The sequence below is a fragment of the Stigmatopora argus genome, chromosome 2 (assembly GCF_051989625.1).
Source record: "Stigmatopora argus isolate UIUO_Sarg chromosome 2, RoL_Sarg_1.0, whole genome shotgun sequence".
In the NCBI taxonomy this organism is placed as follows: domain Eukaryota; kingdom Metazoa; phylum Chordata; class Actinopteri; order Syngnathiformes; family Syngnathidae; genus Stigmatopora; species Stigmatopora argus.
This window is the reverse complement of record NC_135388.1, coordinates 23,950,307-23,971,043: the sequence shown is the minus strand read 5'-3', so window position 1 is coordinate 23,971,043 and position 20,737 is coordinate 23,950,307. Positions and strand designations below refer to the sequence as shown.

Sequence of the window (20,737 nt, the reverse complement as noted above, 5' to 3'; positions counted from 1 at the left end):
TTTCTACTTGCCTTCTTTAGAGGCATGATTGGGGGTTAATATAGTCCTCAATATGAAGAATAAACAGTCGGTAAATGTAGCTAAATGTTATGAGTCCCACAGTGAGTGAAGCGGATTTGGAGACAAATGCAGATGATCAAGTGGGCACAGATGAGTGAGGGTGCACAAACAAAATTTAATTGTGCTTCACAAAAAAGCCTTAAATAGAAAAAACTGGCAAAAATTAATAACACAAGGAAACTAGCTTACTGGGGGGAAAATTGAATGTACACGAGGCAGACGAACATAATGTAAACACTGAAAAAGGAACAACAAGGGTTGCCTAGGACACAGGGATTCAAATACACCGACGGGTTGACAAGAGAATTAGAAACACCCGAGTAGTATAGCTTGGTACAACCACACGAGCACCACACATTGTTCCTTTGCTGGATGCACAGCTCTCCCTTTTAGCCATGATGTCACCAAGGAATGTAGTCTCTTGGACGTGGAACACGCACTTTTCTGCTTTGACAAAAAAACTGTTCTCAAGATGTTGTAGTACAAGCTGAATGTGGTTCTCGTGCATGGAAGGGCTCAAAGGGAATATTAAAATATTATCCAGGTACACCACCACAAACTTGTTCATCATGTCCATTGGAAGATTTTTAACCAGATTCTGGAATACCACAGGGGCGTCTGTGAGGCCAAATGGAATGACTCAATATTCAAAATGACCAAGGGGCATGTTAGATTCGATTAAATTAGATTAAACTTTATTCATCTCATATATGTTAAAAGCCACCTTCCACTCATCACCTTCCCTAATGCGGATGAGGTGGTACACATTATGCAGATTGGTAAAAATGGTGGCTCTGTGGAGGGAGGTGAGCGCTGAATCGAGAAACAGCAGAGGATATTGGATCTAATGGTAATGTGGCTCAGAGCCTGATATTCGCTAGAAGGTCTCGGTCCGCCGTAAACACAAAGAAGAAATCTTGGACCGACTGGGGAGGGCCGAACGTTCTCCTTCAAAATTTGCTTTTTCACAGAGGGCCAGGCAAGTTTGTATTTTTTTCTGCCTTGGTAAATAAAATCATCATTTAGAATTGGATTGGATAACTTTATTCATCCCGTATCCGGGAAATTTCGTTGAACTCGTAAAATTGCATTTTCTCTTTCCATGGGTTGTCTCTGCGTCATATGAAAATTGATTTGATGTCTGAAACCTGTGTGTGTGATAAATATGCAACAAACAGAAATCAGGAAGGGTGGCAAATACTTTTTCACCGCACTGTACTGCTCCCTTGCCTCCCTCTCCTGTTGGGAGTTCTGTAATAAGTGTCCCGTAGGAAGTGTAACACCAGAAAGGATGTCAGTGGCTGATAAATCAGGCAATTAACATAGCAATATTAGTTCCAGATGATTATTTTGGGATGTGTTCAGTCTATTGAGGGATTGGTTGTTCTCAACCAGGGCAAGTCAATGACCAAAAGCAGCAGGGTCTTATGAAAACAAAAAAAGGTGCTCACCTCAACGTAGATGCCAGAAATTTGGAGATCATGAGCATCGGTCTGTTGGGTAACCTGGAACTAAACTTGGCCATCCAGTGCCGTGGTCTTCAGAGGCCCGGTGTTACGTCCACGGGGGGATGTCGAGGCGAGGTACGAGGAATTAGGACCCATTCGCGGGGAAGCGGGCAAGGACGAGGGAAATCGTGCTCATAACCAAAACTTTAATAACTTAGGAGGGACCTTACAAAATAACAAAGACTTAGGAAATGAAACACGAAACCAAACCTGACTAGGGAAAACACGGGGAATCGAGGAACGAGGTAACGTGGATACATGGTAAGGGGATTTAGACAGACGATCCAACAATGAGGCTACTCCTAACACCCGGGGTATGAATGGTCACATCGTTGAGCCCAACTGCTTGATTATCTCTGTATCTATAAATTTCTCATCTGCACCACAATCAACCTGGGAGGTGACAGAGCATGACTGGCCTTGCTAGGAGAGTGTATTAAGGAGTTAGAGTTGGCGTGAAGGGTTATTACTCATATTGCTCATGAGCAATCCTCCTCCTAACAGGAGGATTGCTCATGAGCAATCCTCCTCCTAACAGGAGGATTGCTCATGAGCAATCCTCCTCCTAACAGAGGAGTCTGCTTGTTTTCTCTGCAGCACAGAAAATGCCAACTTTGCCAACAGTACTTGCATATATGGCACTGAAGCATTCATGTACAATCTTCGTGGGTCAGTTTGGTGTGGCCCAACTGCATAGGACACGCTGCCTAGGGCACGTGCGAGGCTTTGGCAGTCTGAAAAACCCGCGGGAGTGGCTGAGTGACGGGGAAACGAGAAGGTGGGGTGTCTGGCTGCTCCTGGCCCTGCTTCCTGCGCTCGCATAACCGGTTATCTATTTGGTTAACCGGGTTGAAGAGCTGGTCGAAGGCGTAGGTTCATCACATTTGGCCAGCTTGTCCTGGGGGAGAAACTCAGGGCACGGGTGTATATCTCCTGCCACACCTTGTCAATACAGTGACTTTCTGTTGCTGTAGGTTTATTTATTTCTAATTGTGACTGTTCCTCCCCAGACATTGAATCGCACTCTGCTTGCAATTTAGAATTTGTAGGGGCCTTAGCACTTAAGTCAGTTGGCGAATGCAACAACAAGCACATAATGTAAGAACCGACAGAAAACACCAAAGACTTGCCTTCCAAAGATTATATTTATCCTTCTATTTTATTTAGCATGGACATGAGTCGCTTAGCTGCCTCCTTGGCCAAGGGTGGTCGAAAATTTTTCGCATTTCCCCGGTGAAATGCAGATGAATCTTGCTCCCACAAGACACTAGTTGGAATCCCTCCCATAGAGGATTTCAAGCACTGCATCTAGCTTGAGGTTGATCCCAGTACCCTGTTCATTGCCAGTTAAAGTTTGTGATGCAGCTCCCTGATCTGCCCTGGTAGCGCTTGCGACCAACTTGGTAAACTGATCCAATCCAGAGCACGCTACCAACACCCCGATACAGCTCTAGGCCAGGGCTCCACCAAGACCAATCAGCGTGAAATCCCCCACCACGAGCCCAAATGGTTACGCATCTTCCAAGTCTTCTGCGTACAGATTCGCCAGGCACCCAATATTCATCGTATATCCGGCCAGATGAGTTCCACCCGAACAAGCAGATTCTCATCTCCTGCTGTCCTTGTAGAGAAAATTTGGTCAAAAATATTTAAAAATCAGTTCACAAATTCCATGCTTCCGTTTGAATTGCAAAGATCTCAGCCCTTTAGACAGAAGACAAACATACAATGCTGGGTGAGGGGGTAGGATAAGGGAGCAGATGCAAACACATCCGCCGCCGTTGAAGACGAATAGACCAAACCATTAGGCTGGAATAGGTAATTACTGAACGTCTTGAAAAGTTAATATTAATTATGGTATTTGTTTTCATGGTTTAACCATCTCTGAGTATGGGGGAGGGTGGTATGTACTCACTTTTTAACTTCAAATGGTCAAGAACATAAAGCATGCATCTTTAAAATAGAAAATGCAACAAAACAGGTAACAAACAAAACCATAGTCAACGTCAGTAAATTAGTTGCTTGAAATGTGCTTATTCTCACAGTGATCAATGCTTGTTACCAGGGATGTAAAAATATACTTTTAGTCTGGTGTTCAAATGGGCGGCCCAGTAACAGTGATTAGCGAGTTGGCCCCACAGCTCTGGGCAGTTCAAGTCTAGGTCGGTCCACCAGTGTGGAGGTTGCATGTTCTGCGTGGGTTTTCTCCAGGTGCTCTGGTTTCCTCCCACATTCCAAAAACATGCATGATAGGCTGACTGGACACTCTAAATTGCCCCTAGGTATGAGTGTGAGTGTGAATGGTTGTCCATCTCCTTGTGCCCTGCGATCGGCTGGCCACCGATACATGGTATCCCCCGCCTCTGGGCTGAAGTCAGCTTTGATAGGCTCCAGCAGTGAACATGAGAAATAACCTCTTCATTTAGCTAAATTTGAGATAGTCATTCATTCATCTTCCAAACTGCGCATCCTCGAAAGGGTTGCTGGGGTTGCTGGAGACTAACCCAGCTGACTTTCGAGTGAACGGCAGACTACACCCGCAGCCGTAGGGCACACAGAGGGACAATTAACCATACACACACAATCTTATCGCCACCAGCAGTCAGGCGAGTGAACTTTTACACCACGAGACGGCCAAATTTGAGATACTTTTGCTGTATTTAGGGGCTTCACAGAGTAGTCGAACAACTTCATTATAATTTATTATTAATCATTCTCACGTAAATGACTTTTTTTTCTCTTGCACATTAAAGGAAAGAGAGGACAGTGCTGTTTTGGTTTCTAAGAACAGCAAATTGATGTTTGTGCTCATGGTGTTAGAACTGTTTGAGAACTTTTAAATTATGGACACTGGAGAATTTAATGGATATTAATTTGTATCATATTTTAATATTACTGCATATAATTTTTGACATTTTTTAATGTATTTCTCCTTAGTTACAACTTGATATTCCATAATTACACAAACATAGGCAGTATACATTAATGATAAAACTGGAACAAAACTGAAATGGCATTCATTCAAGGTAGCATTTTGGCCCATCACAGCTGTTTGATTGTCAATTTTGTCTCTAAAAATGAATTGCCCTTCCTTTAAGTTGAAATTCTCACTCAAACCATCACTTTGATGTTACCATTTTACTAAGTTTTAGGCCAACAATTTTAATTGTGGAGGAAGCAGAAAGCCCTATCTTGCTCTGAGGCAGGAGTACTATCGACAGCACTCGTATGTCTTATCCACAGAATGTATGTTCTCCCTATATACTAGTTTATGGCTAATTTCTTTTTAAATAAAAAAATTCTACAAAGAGTCATTTACTTGCCAGATGGCTTGATCAAGGAACTGACATAAAACCTGAATCTGGGCCCAACCACTGCCCCACTGCTTGATAGAAATAGAAAATGTTCTAGATGTTATAATAAATTGAGTTTAGTACACCCATCTGTAAATGTCTGCTATAGCCTTTACAATAGCCTATTGCAAAAATGTGTAGTGTGGGAATTCAAGACTTCCCAATCGTCTGACCCTTACTTGAAAATATTGATGAACTTAAAACCATGGTAAAATTAAGTTTTAGAAAAAATGACACATTCCTCTTGTTGAATATTAGATTTTAAAAAAAAAACTGATGTTGGGGTTTAGTAACAACTCTGTCTTTTTTCTCAGTCTTACAGGTTATTTTACAAAGTATGACTGCTCCAGTGCTGATATCAATCCAATTGGAGGGCTTAGCAAAAATGACCTCAAGGGCTTTCTACTATGCTGTGTTGAAAAATTTCAACTCACAAGTCTGACAAGGTAAGGTTTGCTGATGAACCTCAGGTCTTAACCATGCGTTGTCTTACAGTCAGCACATTTACTATTGTAAATGCAGCTGGTATGCATACTTAATGCTAGGTTGTAACCCAAATTCAAGAGGTGTGTTTTGCCCACACTATTATTCAACAGATGTTAAAAGTCTATTCAAGTGATAGTTTCAAAAGAAAATATTTGACCTCCCGCTTTGTAACTATGCAAACGTCAATCCTCTAACTCTGCAATTCTCTTTTAATTGACTTTTCACTTTTTAAAAACATTGATTTTAACTAAACGAAGATTTTTAGCAAAACACTGAACTCTTTACAGTTTTTTATTTGTAAATGCTCCACTGTAACTGGAATCCGCTTCATTGTGACTAGAACTGAGGAACTCGACGAATGGAAACTAATGAACCTCAACATGCCTCCACTTTCCATGGAAGATCACCACATACTGCTCCAGATGCTTTTTATGCAAAGCCAAAGCACTACAACTCAGGAAGGCATTTTTGGGGCAGAACTAAGTAGTGGCAGATTCATGATAAAAAAAAGGAATGACCTCCACTGTTAGGTCTATGAAAAGGCATCTACAATCACTAAGCAGTATCTTTTCCCCTCACTTTTACTTAATTCAATAAAATCCATATGTATCCCTTGAAATGGATATGTAGTTTTTGGGAATTGCCCACGTTTTGGCCGTATCCCCCTTGGGGGTTATGCCGAGCGCAAATCAAACATGCTCTGCAAAAAAATTTTGCATATAGATTAAATCCATACGTTTTGTAGTGTCGTTGCACCAAAGCAACCATTCCCGCCGTCGAGACATGCGTTTTGCCATGACTCAAAATGGCCGCCCATCTAAACAAATTTTTTGGTAAGATTGGTTGGCCTTCAATGCTCGCGTAAACCCCATTTTGCAATTTTGCCCCTTTGCCAATCCATGTTTTGAATTCAGATTGTGGGCTTTGTAGCTGCATTTTTGCTAAAATGTCGTCCGATAAGACATTTTTTTCATATACCGAGTCTGCCATTCCAATAAAGGGTTTCTTTGCAGCTTCCTTTGCCGTTTTATCAGCAAAGGCATTTCCCAAGGACACCCGATCATGATTTGAAGTGTGTGCCGCACACTTGCAAACAGCAATTTGTTTTGGGAGCTGAACTGCAGCTATTAGCCGTTGTAACAATTTGGCATGCGTAACTGCTTTGCCGTTAGAAGATATCATACCCCTATTTGCCCAATAACTAGCGAAAACGTGGCAAGTTGAGAACGCATATTGACTGTCTGTATAAATTGTAACGTCCATGTTGCCCATCAAAATGCATGCTTCCGTCAATGCAATTAATTCTGCCGCTTGTGCAGAGTAATTGGACGGCAAAGGTTCTGCCTTTAGTATTCTAGTTGCGGTTACAACCGCATACCCCGTCTGAGTTTTCCCCGTATCATCTTTTCTAGCGGAACCATCAACAAAAAGGACTTCACCGCTGTCCAGCGGTTGGTCCATCAAATCTTTCCTACACCTCGTAGCCTCTTCGGCTACCCCTTGACAATCATGACGTTCTCCCTCCCCAGGAAGTGGCAACAAAGTAGCTGGATTAATTTTAGCACATCTTTCGAGCGTTAGATGTGGTTGTGACAGTAAAATGGCTATACAAGATAAATGCCTTGCTGGAGATAAAAATTTCATGTTAGTTTGTAACAACAATGTAGCCACTGCGTGTGGAACCCTAAGGGTTAAAGAATGAAAAAGCACTATTGTAGCACTGCTCTCTACTGCCATAGAAGCTGCCACCACCGCCCGTACACAATGAGGAAGTGCGCAGGCCACCCTATCTAATCTGGACGAAAAATATGCAACCGGCCGCATCTTCCCCCCGAATTCTTGAGTCAGCACTGACGTCATATACATTCCTTTACAGTCTACCATTTGTACAAAAGGCTTGTTATAATTGGGTAGCGCTAAGGTTCCGCTAGCTACTAGCATCTGTTTTAATGTACAAAACGCATTTTCCGCCTCTGCTGTCCAATTTAAAGTCGAGCACATTTTCAAACCATCATCATTCATCAATTTAGAAAGGGGAGAAACAATTTCCGCATAATTCGGAATCCATGCCCTACAGTAATTAGTGAGACCTAGAAATGACATTATCTGCTTTTTAGTTAGCGGTTTAGGTGCGTCTAAGACCACCTTCTTTCTGTCTTCTAAAATTTTTCTTCCTCCCTTGACGAGATTATGTCCCAAATATTTTACTTGTTCTTTACAAAGCTGCAATTTGTTTTTGTTTATTTTGTGGCCTTCAGCCGCCAGGTGGCCTATCAACGCTAAAGTGTCTATCTTACAAGATTCCAAAGTAGATGACGCCACTAATACATCATCAACATACACAATAATTTGGCTTCCCCCCGGCGGGTGGAATCTCGCAACACTGTTACTCATTACCTGTGCATATATTGTGGGACTCTCACAATATCCCTGCGGCAGTCTCGTAAAAGTATACTTTTTCCTTCCGAACGTGAAGGCAAACCAATACCGACTGCTTCGATCTAATGGGATGGAGAAAAAGGCGTTACTTATGTCAATCACCGTAAAAAATGTCGCACCTGGATCTAAATTATTCAGAAGTGTATGTGGGTCCGGCACACAAGGTGCACGCTGAATCACTGCAGAATTTACCGCCTGTAAATCTTGAACCATTCTCCATCCCACAGAAGGGGCCGCCTTTTTTACTGGAAATATGGGAGAATTGCAAGGTGAATCATCACATTCAATAATCACTCCTGCTTTTAACAAATCCTCAATTACCGGTTTTATTCCTTCCAAAGCATCAGGTTTTAATGGATATTGTCGGACACAAGGCCTGAATTCAGTTTTCGGTCTAATTCTTACCGGTATCACCCTTTTTACGAGTCCCACATCAGAAGGCCCTTTAGACCATATTTCGGGAGGAACCGTCGCTAACAGTTCCTCCTCCTCATCTGATAACAGATATATCTCCTTCGTCGATTTCACTAGTCACTGAAGGTATATTCCCACTCCTACGCCCGTAGTGAGAAATACTGCTTTTCTGTATGTTTCCGTATGTTCGCTATATTCAAGCCCCGTGTCCAATGTCGTCCAATCGGTTGCCCCGCGGGCCATATGTACAAAGTCACGCAGCACCTCCTTTCTTTGATTGTATGGTTTGTATAATACAATGTGTGGAGGTGACCATTCGAGAAAAAGGTTTTTATACCCCTCAGGCAACTGCTGTTGTCACAAATACCCTCCGATTTGTATATTTAGCTCCTGGAACACTCATTCGAATTGCAGTTTTACAAGCACCAGTATCACATAAAAACTTTAATTGTGCCCCATTTACGAACAATGTAATCTCCGGTTTAATCGTGTCCAATGCCAGTATTTCCGCTAAATTTAGCTCAACTTCTTCAAATTCAAATTTTTCACTCACTATACTTTGAGCAGCCCTGTCGGCTAGTCATGCTGGCCGGGCCTCTCCTCCAGAGGCCCTGTTATCTGGGCAATCACGCGATATATGTCCCAATTTTCCACAGATCCAGCAGACTCATTTGTCAAACGTCCGTTGTTTGTCCGTCTTCCCCATATATCTTCTCCCTCTGTTATTATTAAAATTTTTACGTTCCCATCCCCTATCTTGGTAAAAAATTCCATCCTCATTTGAGGATGACCCCCCTTTTTTCTTCCCTTTTTTCTTTAGCACCTCCTCAGCATGCAATGCCTGATTCACGTATTGTTCAAGCGTGCCTGTGGGCCTATCCACCCAATGTTTTTCAATCCAGTCTCTAAGAGTATAGTGTGAATGAGCATGGAGCACATTTTTTAGCTGCTCCTGATAAAGGCTACCCACCGCGTGGTCCTCAGCGATGCCGCTGTTAGCCTTAAAACAAGCTGTCATTCTGATTTTATACTCCTCGAAAGGCTCATCATCCTTTTGCTTAGCTCTGCCAATAGCGGTATAATTCGCCTTTGTTTTAAATTTGCTCGTGGCCCGTTCTATCAACTCAAGTACCCTAAAGTTTAACTCACGGCTGTCATGACCTAGGGAGCCACCATCAAATGTTGGGCTCCAATCGCCTCTAATAACATGCCAATCACCTTTCAATGCGGTCATCCAAATTTGCTGTGTTTCCACTCCATTTAGGTGATACGACCGCCTAATGTCCTCCATTTGTAGGACAAATTCATCCACATCAATTTTGTGCGACGTGATGCCATCTATAGCCTTTTTCACGTCATCCTGTGTCCAAGTTCTATGAACTAGGATTGTCGCGGGCTGTTTATCCTCCACATTAGGGTTGGCGACCTTGATCATGGGGTATTGTTCAGGAAAAATATCAGTCATTGGCGGCGCCCCAGGCTGGGGGGATAGCACTTTTTCCCACGTTTTTGACCAATCCCCAACGGGGCCCCCCGACCTGGTCACCCGGTCAGGCCCATATGTCGGAGGGGGCAGCGTCGGATACAACCGCGTCTCCTCCGCTTTTCCCGACAATCCCCCCTCTAGCTTTTTTTCTTTAAGGCCCCCTCTTTTCCCCACCGCGCCTGTCTCATCGTCCTCCTTTCTGTGGAACAAGACAGAAGGCTCTGCTTTTCCGGCCCCGCTGTTATCAACATTTTGGCTCTCACTCCGCTCAATTTTTCTAACATTCCCATCACAACGCTTTTTTGCCATCAAAAACCAATAATTTGTATCCTCATATCCATCATTATCCATTTTACACAGATTACTCTTGTGCTTAACGCGCATTTTATCTTGTAAATCCAGTATTTTATGCATATTAAGTTGTCCAGTAAACCCATACTCGGTTATCCATAAGTTTAGGTGTTTAACTCTTGTAGCGCTTTGACTTTCAACAAACTTCCAATCTCTACACGGCAGACGCTGTTTTGGATCGTCGTCGCTAGCCGCTTTCTCATTCGAGCTGCCCATCTTTGGATGGAGCTCGCGTGCACTCAGTTATCAGTTAGCAAATTTCTTTTCCGCGGAAGGACATACGTAACACACGCAACACGTAACACACGCAACACGTAACACACGCAACACAAATGTATACCCTAGCTTGATATACTGTCAGAGTTATATTTGTACCTTTCCGGACCACGGCACAGGACACCCCGAACTGCCCCTAGTTTTATAGACTCATGCTCTGTCTCTTTACCTGGCAGCGACTAGTATACCCAGGGTTTTTACGCAGTCCCCTGGACGCGAGTCGCAGTCCCCTGGACGCGAGTCGCAGTCCCCTGGACGCGAGTCGCAGTCCCCTGGACGCGAGTCGCAGTCCCCTGGACGCGAGTCGCAGTCCCCTGGACGCGAGTCGCAGTCCCCTGGACGCGAGTCGCAGTCCCCTGGACGCGAGTCGCAGTCCCCTGGACGCGAGTCGCAGTCCCCTGGACGCGAGTCGCAGTCCCCTGGACGCGAGTCGCAGTCCCCTGGACGCGAGTCGCAGTCCCCTGGACGCGAGTCGCAGTCCCCTGGACGCGAGTCGCAGTCCCCTGGACGCGAGTCGCAGTCCCCTGGACGCGAGTCGCAGTCCCCTGGACGCGAGTCGCAGTCCCCTGGACGCGAGTCGCAGTCCCCTGGACGCGAGTCGCAGTCCCCTGGACGCGAGTCGCAGTCCCCTGGACGCGAGTCTCATTTAAAAAATGGACCTCACGTGCAATGCCCCTTCGCGCATTTGGAACCCGTCAACAAACGCAGACATTGACGTGGACTTACCAGATATGACCCCAGATGTCTCTTTCAGAGGGTTAGTCGTCGAAACCCTCGAGAACCCAGGCGCTCCTTCGAGTTATCCAGCCCGGAAAAGGGTATTTAAGCGCCGTGCACGGTCTTTCCAGATATCGAACGGAAGCGACCTGGATTCTGCTTCGGTATCTTGACCACAGGCTCGAAGGACCAAATGTTAGGTCTATCCAATAGTAGGTTTATTCCTTAGGTATTTCCAATTCAGCTTTCAATAAAAAAGGCATCTGTAGTCACATCATCATTTAATTCTTGCAAGAAGAGAATACATCCGGCCGCTCGCCCCACAAGATTATTCTAAAGAGAGGCATTATGTCCTGCCCATTTAAGGCTTCAAATCAAAACAATTACAAGGTTATCGATTCCAATTGCGTAAGCAAGAAACAAAACAATTCCATAATCAAGCAAACCTAGCGTCAACCTAGCGTCACAAATTAAAACAATATGCGAGTAATCGATCCAATTGCGTAAGCAAGAAACAAAACAATTCCACATCAAGCGTCACAAAGGAAAAACAAATATGCGAGTTGATTGATAGCCATCCGCTGAGCCAACAACAATTAAGCGTCCTTCACCGATCTTCATTGCGAACTTGCATCTGGGGAAAGGGTTGAGGTGTATCTTCCAGTACTCAGTCCTCGGAGCAAGAACTCAGTGTATTGTTTTATGTCCTTGCGAACTTGTATCTCTCGCTGGACCCAGCTGTCCTGGAGAGCGACCTTGGCGTAAGCGTTTGTCTTCACATATTAATTCAACTCTAACATAAAAGCGATCAACACATATATATATATATATATATATATATATATATATATATATATATATATATATATATATTGTTTAATATAGTTACACATTTAGGATGAGCATTACTATTCCTAATAAGCAAATATATTGATTAATATAGTAAGCATGTATATTATAAGGCTTTATATTCATTGCAAACACATTTATAATAATGATTACTCCAACATCCACTAACTTCATTTATGGACAGAATATCTAGACCAAGCTGTGACGTTGAGGGGGTCCGGTTTGGTGGCCTTAGCTTTTTGCAGATGATGTAGTTCACCTCGCCCGGGACATTCTGGAGGGGCGACGGCGATATTGGGGCGGCTCACCCGGTACGGTGTCTGGAGGAGCAACGGCGATGTCGCAGGGCGGCTCGCCCAAGATGGTCACTTTAGGGGCGACAACGATGTCGCAGGGCACCTCGCCAGGGACGGTCTATGGAGGGGCGACGGCGATGTCACAGACCGACTCGCCCGGGAAGTGGTTCTTGAGCAGTGTGTTGACATCCATATCCACGGCGTAAATCCCTTCCTAATGCCGGTTCATTTTTTTATTCCTCGTGGTTATCACTCGCTATGTGTCCTTCGAAAAGGATATTGTTGCCGTGTTCCGTATGTTCACTTTGTCTTTCTTGGTATTATGCACAGTAGATTCATTTATGCCGCAATGGCATGATATGTAGCAACGTCCCTTTTTCGCTTGCTGTCATCATATCTGGTTCTTTCTTTGGATCATTGGATGCCTTAGATCAGTGAATCCGCAAAGTGGTGAAGGATGACAGTCTAACAAAACTAGGTTATATTTGGTGCAATATCAATCCAGCAACGTGGACATGGCATTTTTCGTCAAACTAGGTGATAGCAAGACTCCTGAACACTTTGATAATAGCACACTTTGGAAATTGCATCGGGAATACCTTTTTGTGGTGAAAATGGTGACAGGCAAAGAATTAACTCCATCAAGTACACACAAAAATTAAACAAACATGTTATAAATGCATGATGAGCGAGGGTCGAGGGCACACAAATCAGTAACTGCCGGAAGAAATACCTGGAAAGGGGGTTCATACTCCGCAGGGGGGCATTTTCCCTTCTCGGGCCGACTCTAAAGTCTGCCTAGCGCGCTAACCTCAGGTCCAGCATCATGAAGACACTTCCCCTTCTAGCCAAGGGCAGGCAGCATTTTGCCTTTGAAAGGTGCTTTAAAAATGTGTCTTTGGTTGGTTGATATTTATTCAATTATGTTTCTATATAGCTATTATCTATTTATTTTTTGACCCATGGCACCCTGTTCTGTCCAGATGGATTTTGTGATTAAGCAACAAAATAACCCATGTGGTCAATTAAAACTTTTTAAGATTTTAAAGAGACACAGATTTGCTATTCTGCATTTGTAAGCATATGAACAAGGTTAAAACAAACAACGGCTTCAGTCCAGTTTCCAAGCGTTCACACCCGCATTCTGTTGTCATTCATTTCAGGCATTTCCACTGTATAGCTCTAATATGTTGTTTCTTTGAGTATTGAGTGTTTTTGAGGGTCAAAAGCACTGCGAGCACACGGAAGTCAAATGCCTTGCCACTCCACTGAGATGTTTTGAATGGATTTACCGTAATGCTTGGAATGCGCGGGGAGGCTATTTTTAGGGTGAATCTCCTCTTTTTGTGATTTTTTTTCAAATGAACATCATGTAAAAATGAACACTGGGGGTAAACAAAAAATAGTACAGTACTTCAATTAGTAATTCATTGAATGTCATTACAGTATCCTTGCTGCTCCACCGACGGCTGAACTCGAGCCTCTGACTGATGGACAGGTGTCGCAGATAGATGAGGTACAAAATTATTTAATTCTATTATAATAACAAGGAGAACCATCTGTCCTAAAGCCCCTTTTCCTGCAATTTTTAAATCTTCTGTGGGACCATGGCTAATCGGGTCAGGGAGTTCCTGATTCTTGTGCCTTTCCCTTTTTCGTGAGGAGTTGTTTTCATGGAGAGACAGAGCTTCCTGCTGGTGAATGGGAAGCCAGTGAGGTGTTGGGAGCAGAAAGCAACTCAAGCACAATAATGAAAAAAATACAAGAAGTTTATTTATGTTTTGTGGGAGATTGATTTTCTTTAATGTTTCATAACCTGTATTGTTTTTTTTGTATCTTGCAACAAAGCTTTTTCTAACCTGAATATTTCGTATGCAGCATCTGTAAATAATTTGACTTCTCTATTGTGAAATTTCAAGATTTTAATCAACTAAACTAATGTTCTAGCAGTGGCGGGCGGTGCATTTTCTGATAGCGCCTTCAACGTATCAATCCAACCCTCAAAAACTATTTTATGGCTATAAAACCTCTACTGCAGCTACAGCTGAGACACATAAAAATAATCAATAAATTAATGCACAAAAATGGGGTAAAATCCACTTCCTAGCAGCATTTCATGATTAAATACAAATACTGGAGCTTTTCAGACATTAAAACCAGGCCAGGGGGTGATTTTCCCGGGAAAAGACAGCGATGAACGTCAATGGCGTACGGGCAAACATTGCCCGAAAATGGGGTAAAATCCAGCCAAAAACAGTATTTATTGATTAAATACAAATACTGGAGCTTTTTAGACATCAGAACCGGGCCCGGAGTATCATTTCCCCGTTAAAAGACAGCGATGAACGTCGATACGTCCATACGTGAAATGACAAAAAATGCACTAAAATGAGGTAAAATCCACTTCCTAGCATCATTTATTGATTGAATACAAATACTGGAGCCTTTGAGACATTACAACCAGGCCAGGGGGGTGATTTTTCCCGGGAAAAGACAGCGATGGACGTCAATGGTGAAACGCCAAAAATTAAACTGGGGTAAAATCCACTTCCTAGCAGCATTTTGTGATTAAATACAAACACTGGAGCTTAAATACAAACACTGGCGCTTTTCAGATATCGGAACTCTGCCCACAATTGAAATATTATTTAGGAATATAGCCATATTTGTAATTTTACTCACCAAAAATCCTTTTTACACAATATCCATCCTTCCTTTCTTTCTTCCTTCTTTCCTATCGCCATCGAAGCTAATGATTAAAGTTGAGCCTGTCCTGTCATATTTCTGGCATAGTCCGTTTTGAAAATAGCATTAAATCAACACAACAATATACTATTTGCTTGTGGAGCTAAGTTAGCGCGCTGAAAGTGCCCCACACACCATTTTCCCGGCTGTAACAGGCTTGCTAGCTTCGGAGTTGACCGCCCTTTCTTAATGATGTCCATTTTTTTCCTGAAAAAGTCCGTCTTGAAAATAGCTTTGTGAGCAAACAGAATCTATTTGTTTTTGCTTCTGTCGGCCATAGTTTGCGATCTCGGCTGCCTCGGTACTGCTTTGGCCCGCCTACTAGCCAATCATAGTTTGTGAAAGCAATGACATGTCCCAGCCAGCAAAATGCTAACGCCTATGAAAAATCATTGTGGGGTTGCCAACTCGAAATCTGATTGGTTAAAAGCAACAGTCTAGTTTAATGCAGCAGAGCCCGCAAGAACTGATTGTGCAGGCTTTGAGGCAGATCTGATCTGTCAACAAATAATGGCTGAAATGTGATTGGTTAAATGCTTCAATATGAAAACACACATCTGGAAGCAGTGCAACCAGGAGGAAAAGCAATGAAAGGAAGCTAACAGACCATTTGGAATAATAAGTACGTATTGATGGACAAAATATAATATGATTCAGGTATTTCTTAGGCCAGCAGAGAAGGCCTTGAAGGCCCTGACGGCCCGCCACGGTGTTCTAGGTTTTGATGGTACAAACCAAATGTGACATCATTCACACGGGTGAACCCCAATACAGCAATCCCTTGAATATTGCGGATAATGTAGACCAGATATGGCCGCAATAATCGAAAAAACGTAAAGTTTAGTAATACCTTGAGATATGAGCTTAATGCGTTCCGGGACCGAGCTCGTATGTCAATTTACTCATACCTCAGATCAATTTTTCCCATAGAAAATAACTGAATACAAATTCATCTGTTCTCACCCTCTGAAAAAACAGCAAAAACAGGATATTAGATTAGAACTTTATTTCATCCCGTAATCGGGCAATTCCCTTGGTTGCAGTAGAAAGACCGTAGCAAGCAGAGACACAGAAGACATTGTAGACCTAGTAGGTAAAAAACTGGAGCCACACACAGGAAGTCCACAAGGTGGGAACCTTCTGCAGACTGAGACTGAGGTTAAATATGAAGAATCACTCTTTCAAGCTGATCCTCACAGTCCCTCAGTAGTCTGGAGCTGATCATCTTCCTTGCCTAAGCTGTCCTATCACCCGATCAGCAACGGAGAGGCCGGTAGGGGGCTTCAAAGCACAGAAGCTCGGCAAGCATCAACATCTCCTCCATCTTACCAGGGAGCGATCTCACGCTCCCATAACAATGATGGAATGCTCAGTCTGGAGCGTTGCCTCTTCTCCCGGCACTATCGTCCACTGCCACAGCTGATCCCGCGTGCATGACAGTAGAGGCACGGCTGAACGCCTCCAAAGACGTCTCGGACTAGCCCAAAGAAACCAAGCCACGCGACGGGTGGAGTCGAGTCGCAAATGTCGTAAAACAACAAAGCAAAAAGTACAAAGCAAAGTACCGTATTTTCACACCTATAAAACTGACAGGGCGCAGTCTCAGTTGCAGGTATATTTTCAGTTTTTTGTCATTACATTGGGCGGTTCCTCGGAAAAGGCGCTAGCATGACAATAGGCTAGCATGTGTTATGCTAGCCGCTAGTGTACCTGTGTTTTGCTAGCCACTAGCGTACCTGTGTTGTGCTAGCCGCTAGCGTACCTGTGTTCATTCTAGCCGCCAGCATACCTGTGTTATGCTAGCTGCTAGCATATGTTATGCTATCCGCTAGCGTACCTGTGTTATGCTAGCCGCTAGCATATGTTATGCTAGCCGCTAGCATATGTTATGCTAGCCGCTAGCATATGTTATGCTAGCCGCTAGCATATGTTATGCTAGCCGCTAGCATATGTTAGGCTAGCCGCTACATGTTTTTTTAAAGACAGCGCAAGTATAACTAAGTTTGATCATGCTTTATTGATGTAAAGCAGGGGTGTCAAACCGGTCCTCAAAGGGCCGCAGTGGGTGCAGGTTTTCATTCCAACTCAACAAGAGGATACCTTTTGCAAGTGTAATCAGTTAATTAAAGTCAGGTGCTAATTATTTTAGAAGACACCTGATTGGTTAAAATGTCGGCACTGGATCGGTTGGAACAAAGACCAGGACCCGCTGTGGCCCTCGGCGGAATCGGTTTGACACCCCTGATGTAAAGGGTACACTCTGATATAAAGAGTTCGGCATTCAACATGCTAGGCTCCACTGTCAGTCAGAGTTGTGTATTCTGGGAACTTTATTCCAACTTGGGCGAAAGCTCGAACAACAGTGGTGGCTGACACTTGAGCTCAGTCATCCACAATCCATTGTAACTCGTGACATGCATCACTCCCAAGCCTTTGATTCTCCTCGCTGTTACATCAGCATTGACAATTCATTCCAAATCATCACGTAACTCACGTGACACTTCCTGCCTGAACTACTATATTGGCCATCCGTTAGCAAAGCTGTTACATTGTGTTCGATCCATGGCTTCAGTCCATTTTCCAAGCGTTCACACCCGCATTCTGTTGTCATTCATGTCAGGCATTTCCACTGTATAGCTCTAATATGTTGTTTCTTTGACTATTGAGTGTTTTTGAGGGTCAAAAGCACTGCGAGCACACGGAAGTCAAATGCCTTGCCACTCCACTGAGATGTTTTGAATGGATTTACCGTAATGCTTGGAATGCGTTGGGAGGCTATTTTTAGGGTGAATCTCCGCTGGGTTGATCCCAATAAGTAGCATGTCGGCAAGAAATAATACCAGTCACTCAAGCGGTCAGGGTCATACAAAAATTGAATTTAGTGCACAGACAAGGCGCACCGACCGATTGAGAGCATCGACCATTTTAGAGAACATTTTAGACTTAAGTGCGCCCTATAAGTGTTAAAATACGGCATATGGGAAAACATTAAGAAATATTTATAGGCAATTAAAAAAGATAGAAAAGCAGCAAAAAGAAAACTAGCAAGAGCGGACGGAGCTACCGCCTGCCACTTGACCGGCGCCATCTTGGTTGCAGTAGCAAGAACAGACACAAGAAAAAGACATTGGAGAGCTAGATAAAACTGGAACCACACACAGGAAGTCTTCCACAAGGTGGGGACCTTTTGCAGACATAGACTGAGGTTGAAAATATGCAGAACAATGGGAAAAACATATTTTTATTTGTTCTAATTTACCACCTACCGTATTTTCACGACTATAAGGCGCAAAAAAAGTCTTAAATTTTCTCCAAAATAGACAGGGCGCCTTATACATACATATATACATATACATATATACATATATGCATATACATATATGCATATACATATATACATATATACATATATATATATACATATACATGTATACATATACATATATACATATACATATATACATATACATATATACATATACATATATACATATACATATATACATATACATATATACATATACATATATACATATACATATATACATATACATATATACATATACATATATACATATACATATATACATATACATATATACATATACATATATGTATATATATATATATATATATGTGTACGTGTACACATACAGTGGTACCTCGAGATACGAGCTTAATCCGTTCCGGGACTGAGCTCGTATGACAAGATTCTGTATATTTAGATATCTTTATATATTTAGATATTCTGTATATTTAGACTGTATGTAGATTCATGTATATTTATGTGTGTATGTATATATGTGCTAAGCAACACGCTTATTTATTTATATATTTATTCATGTATTTATTTATTAACTTACTTTTACCTATCTATTTATGTCTAAAATGCCTTTCCTATTCCTGCATCCTCACCCTCTTGCTACTGTGACAACAAAATTTCCCGAATACGGGATGAATAAAGTTATCCAATCCAATTCTCGTAACTCGAGCGGAAGTTTCCCATTGAAATGAATGGGAAACAAATTAATTTGTTCCAACTCTCTGAAAAAAACACCAAAAACAGGATATTGGATTGAAAAAAATGTTTTATTTCTTATAATTCGCCATATATTGACAAACTAATAAATAACGACTGGTTTAATAGTAATAATGTGTTTAATAGGAGTAAAATTAGACACATTTCGCGGAGGGTATAGACAGCGGCATACACGGAGGCGGAGGGGGGGCTTTATCCACGGCACCAATGCAGTCGTAAACGAACAAACAAATTTAAATTAACTTTGATAACTATATACAGACACTCAACGTTTAATGTAACTTCAAACAAAACTAAATTCTAAATTTGTTGTAATCTTTTTTACCTTACGGGTACCTACGGGTTGACACCACCTGGCCGCTCCGCCGAAGTCTTCAAAACGAACTCATCAAGAGTTGTTTGTTTTTGTCTACCCTTCAAAATATTTCGATAATGTCGCATACAAATGTCATCACAATAAGATAACGCACGACCACTTGCCAACGAGAAATAGTCTTTAAAGAACGATCGCGGGAGCATCTTTCCTGAGAAAGAATAACAGGAAATAAAATAGTTGATCTTACCCACGTATTGATTGTGGGTAATGAAGTTTTATTCTGAGAAAGGTTGCCATTGCCTATGGGTGTTGTGTGCACGAGTATACTTCATTACCCAGAAAGCCCTCTTTTTGCCCGCGCGTTGTGCGTTTCCTGGTCGTATGAGAAACTCGTCTGAATTAATTAGTTCCGTGCTCGTAGACATTGTTATACACGAAATATGTATGTGTGTATGTATGCATGTATATATATATATAATGTATATATATATATATATATATATATATATATATATATATATATATATACATACATATATACATACATACATATAGTGTAATAGTTGATTTTCTGATTGTGTTTTTTATCTATTTGTAAGAATTAACTCTTGGAAAAAAGGAAACTTTGAAAAGCATTTGACAATTTTTCAATTCAATTCAATTTTATTGGCGAAAGAAAAGCACAAGGCTAAGGGCCATGTAACAAAGATACAAGAAGTGTGTAAACAAAAACGCGGTGTTGTCACTGGTTCACGGCCAACACGTCATCCAGAGCCCTCTTGAACTGAGCGACCGTCGGCTTCTCGACCACACTCTGCGGAAGCCGGTTCCAAGGACCGGCGATGCGCACTGAAAAAGCAGCCTTCCGCCGATTTAACCAGAACCTGCGAGGATACAGCTTCCACGGATGACCCCTCAGACCACGATCAGGTGCGGGCGTGAAGAAGAGATTGCGGTGCATGTTGTAGATACCGTGGAGGATGTTGTAGGCCAGTATCAGGTCCCCTCGCAGACGCCTCGCCTCAAGGGTCGGAAGATTGAGTCGCTGGCATCTTTCCTCGTAGGACATTAAGCTGAGGCCGCGGACCATCCTCGTTGCAAGCCTCTGGACCCGCTCCAGATGCTGGATGTCCCTGGCGAGGTACGGTGATGCAGCTTGGACCCCATACTCGAGAATGGGCCTCACCAGGGAAACATACAGCGGAAGGAAGATGTCTGCGGTGATGATGGCAAAGGACCGGAACATCAGGAACAGCACTCCGCGAGCTTTGTTGGCTGATTGGATGCATTGGGCCGTTGGTTTGAACGTGGCATCGACAATGATGCCCAGATCTTTGCACCGTTGAGATCGTTCCAGTTCCAGGCGTCCTGGTTCAAAAACGAGAGGTGCATCAGGAGGGGC

At 42.8% G+C, this 20,737-nt stretch overlaps 1 protein-coding gene across 5 annotated transcripts in view; it reads left to right on the top strand.

Annotated features, from left to right (window-relative positions):
- The window catches only part of nadsyn1 (NAD synthetase 1), a 129,743-nt gene that overhangs the window by 85,989 nt on the left and 23,017 nt on the right, over positions 1–20,737 (top strand). For all 5 annotated transcript variants that reach the window (XM_077619485.1, XM_077619492.1, XM_077619477.1 and 2 more), the window contains 2 exons: positions 5,236–5,367; positions 13,682–13,751. In XM_077619485.1, coding sequence (XP_077475611.1) covers positions 5,236–5,367; positions 13,682–13,751 — 202 coding nt within the window. The remainder of the gene's footprint in view (positions 1–5,235; positions 5,368–13,681; positions 13,752–20,737) is intronic.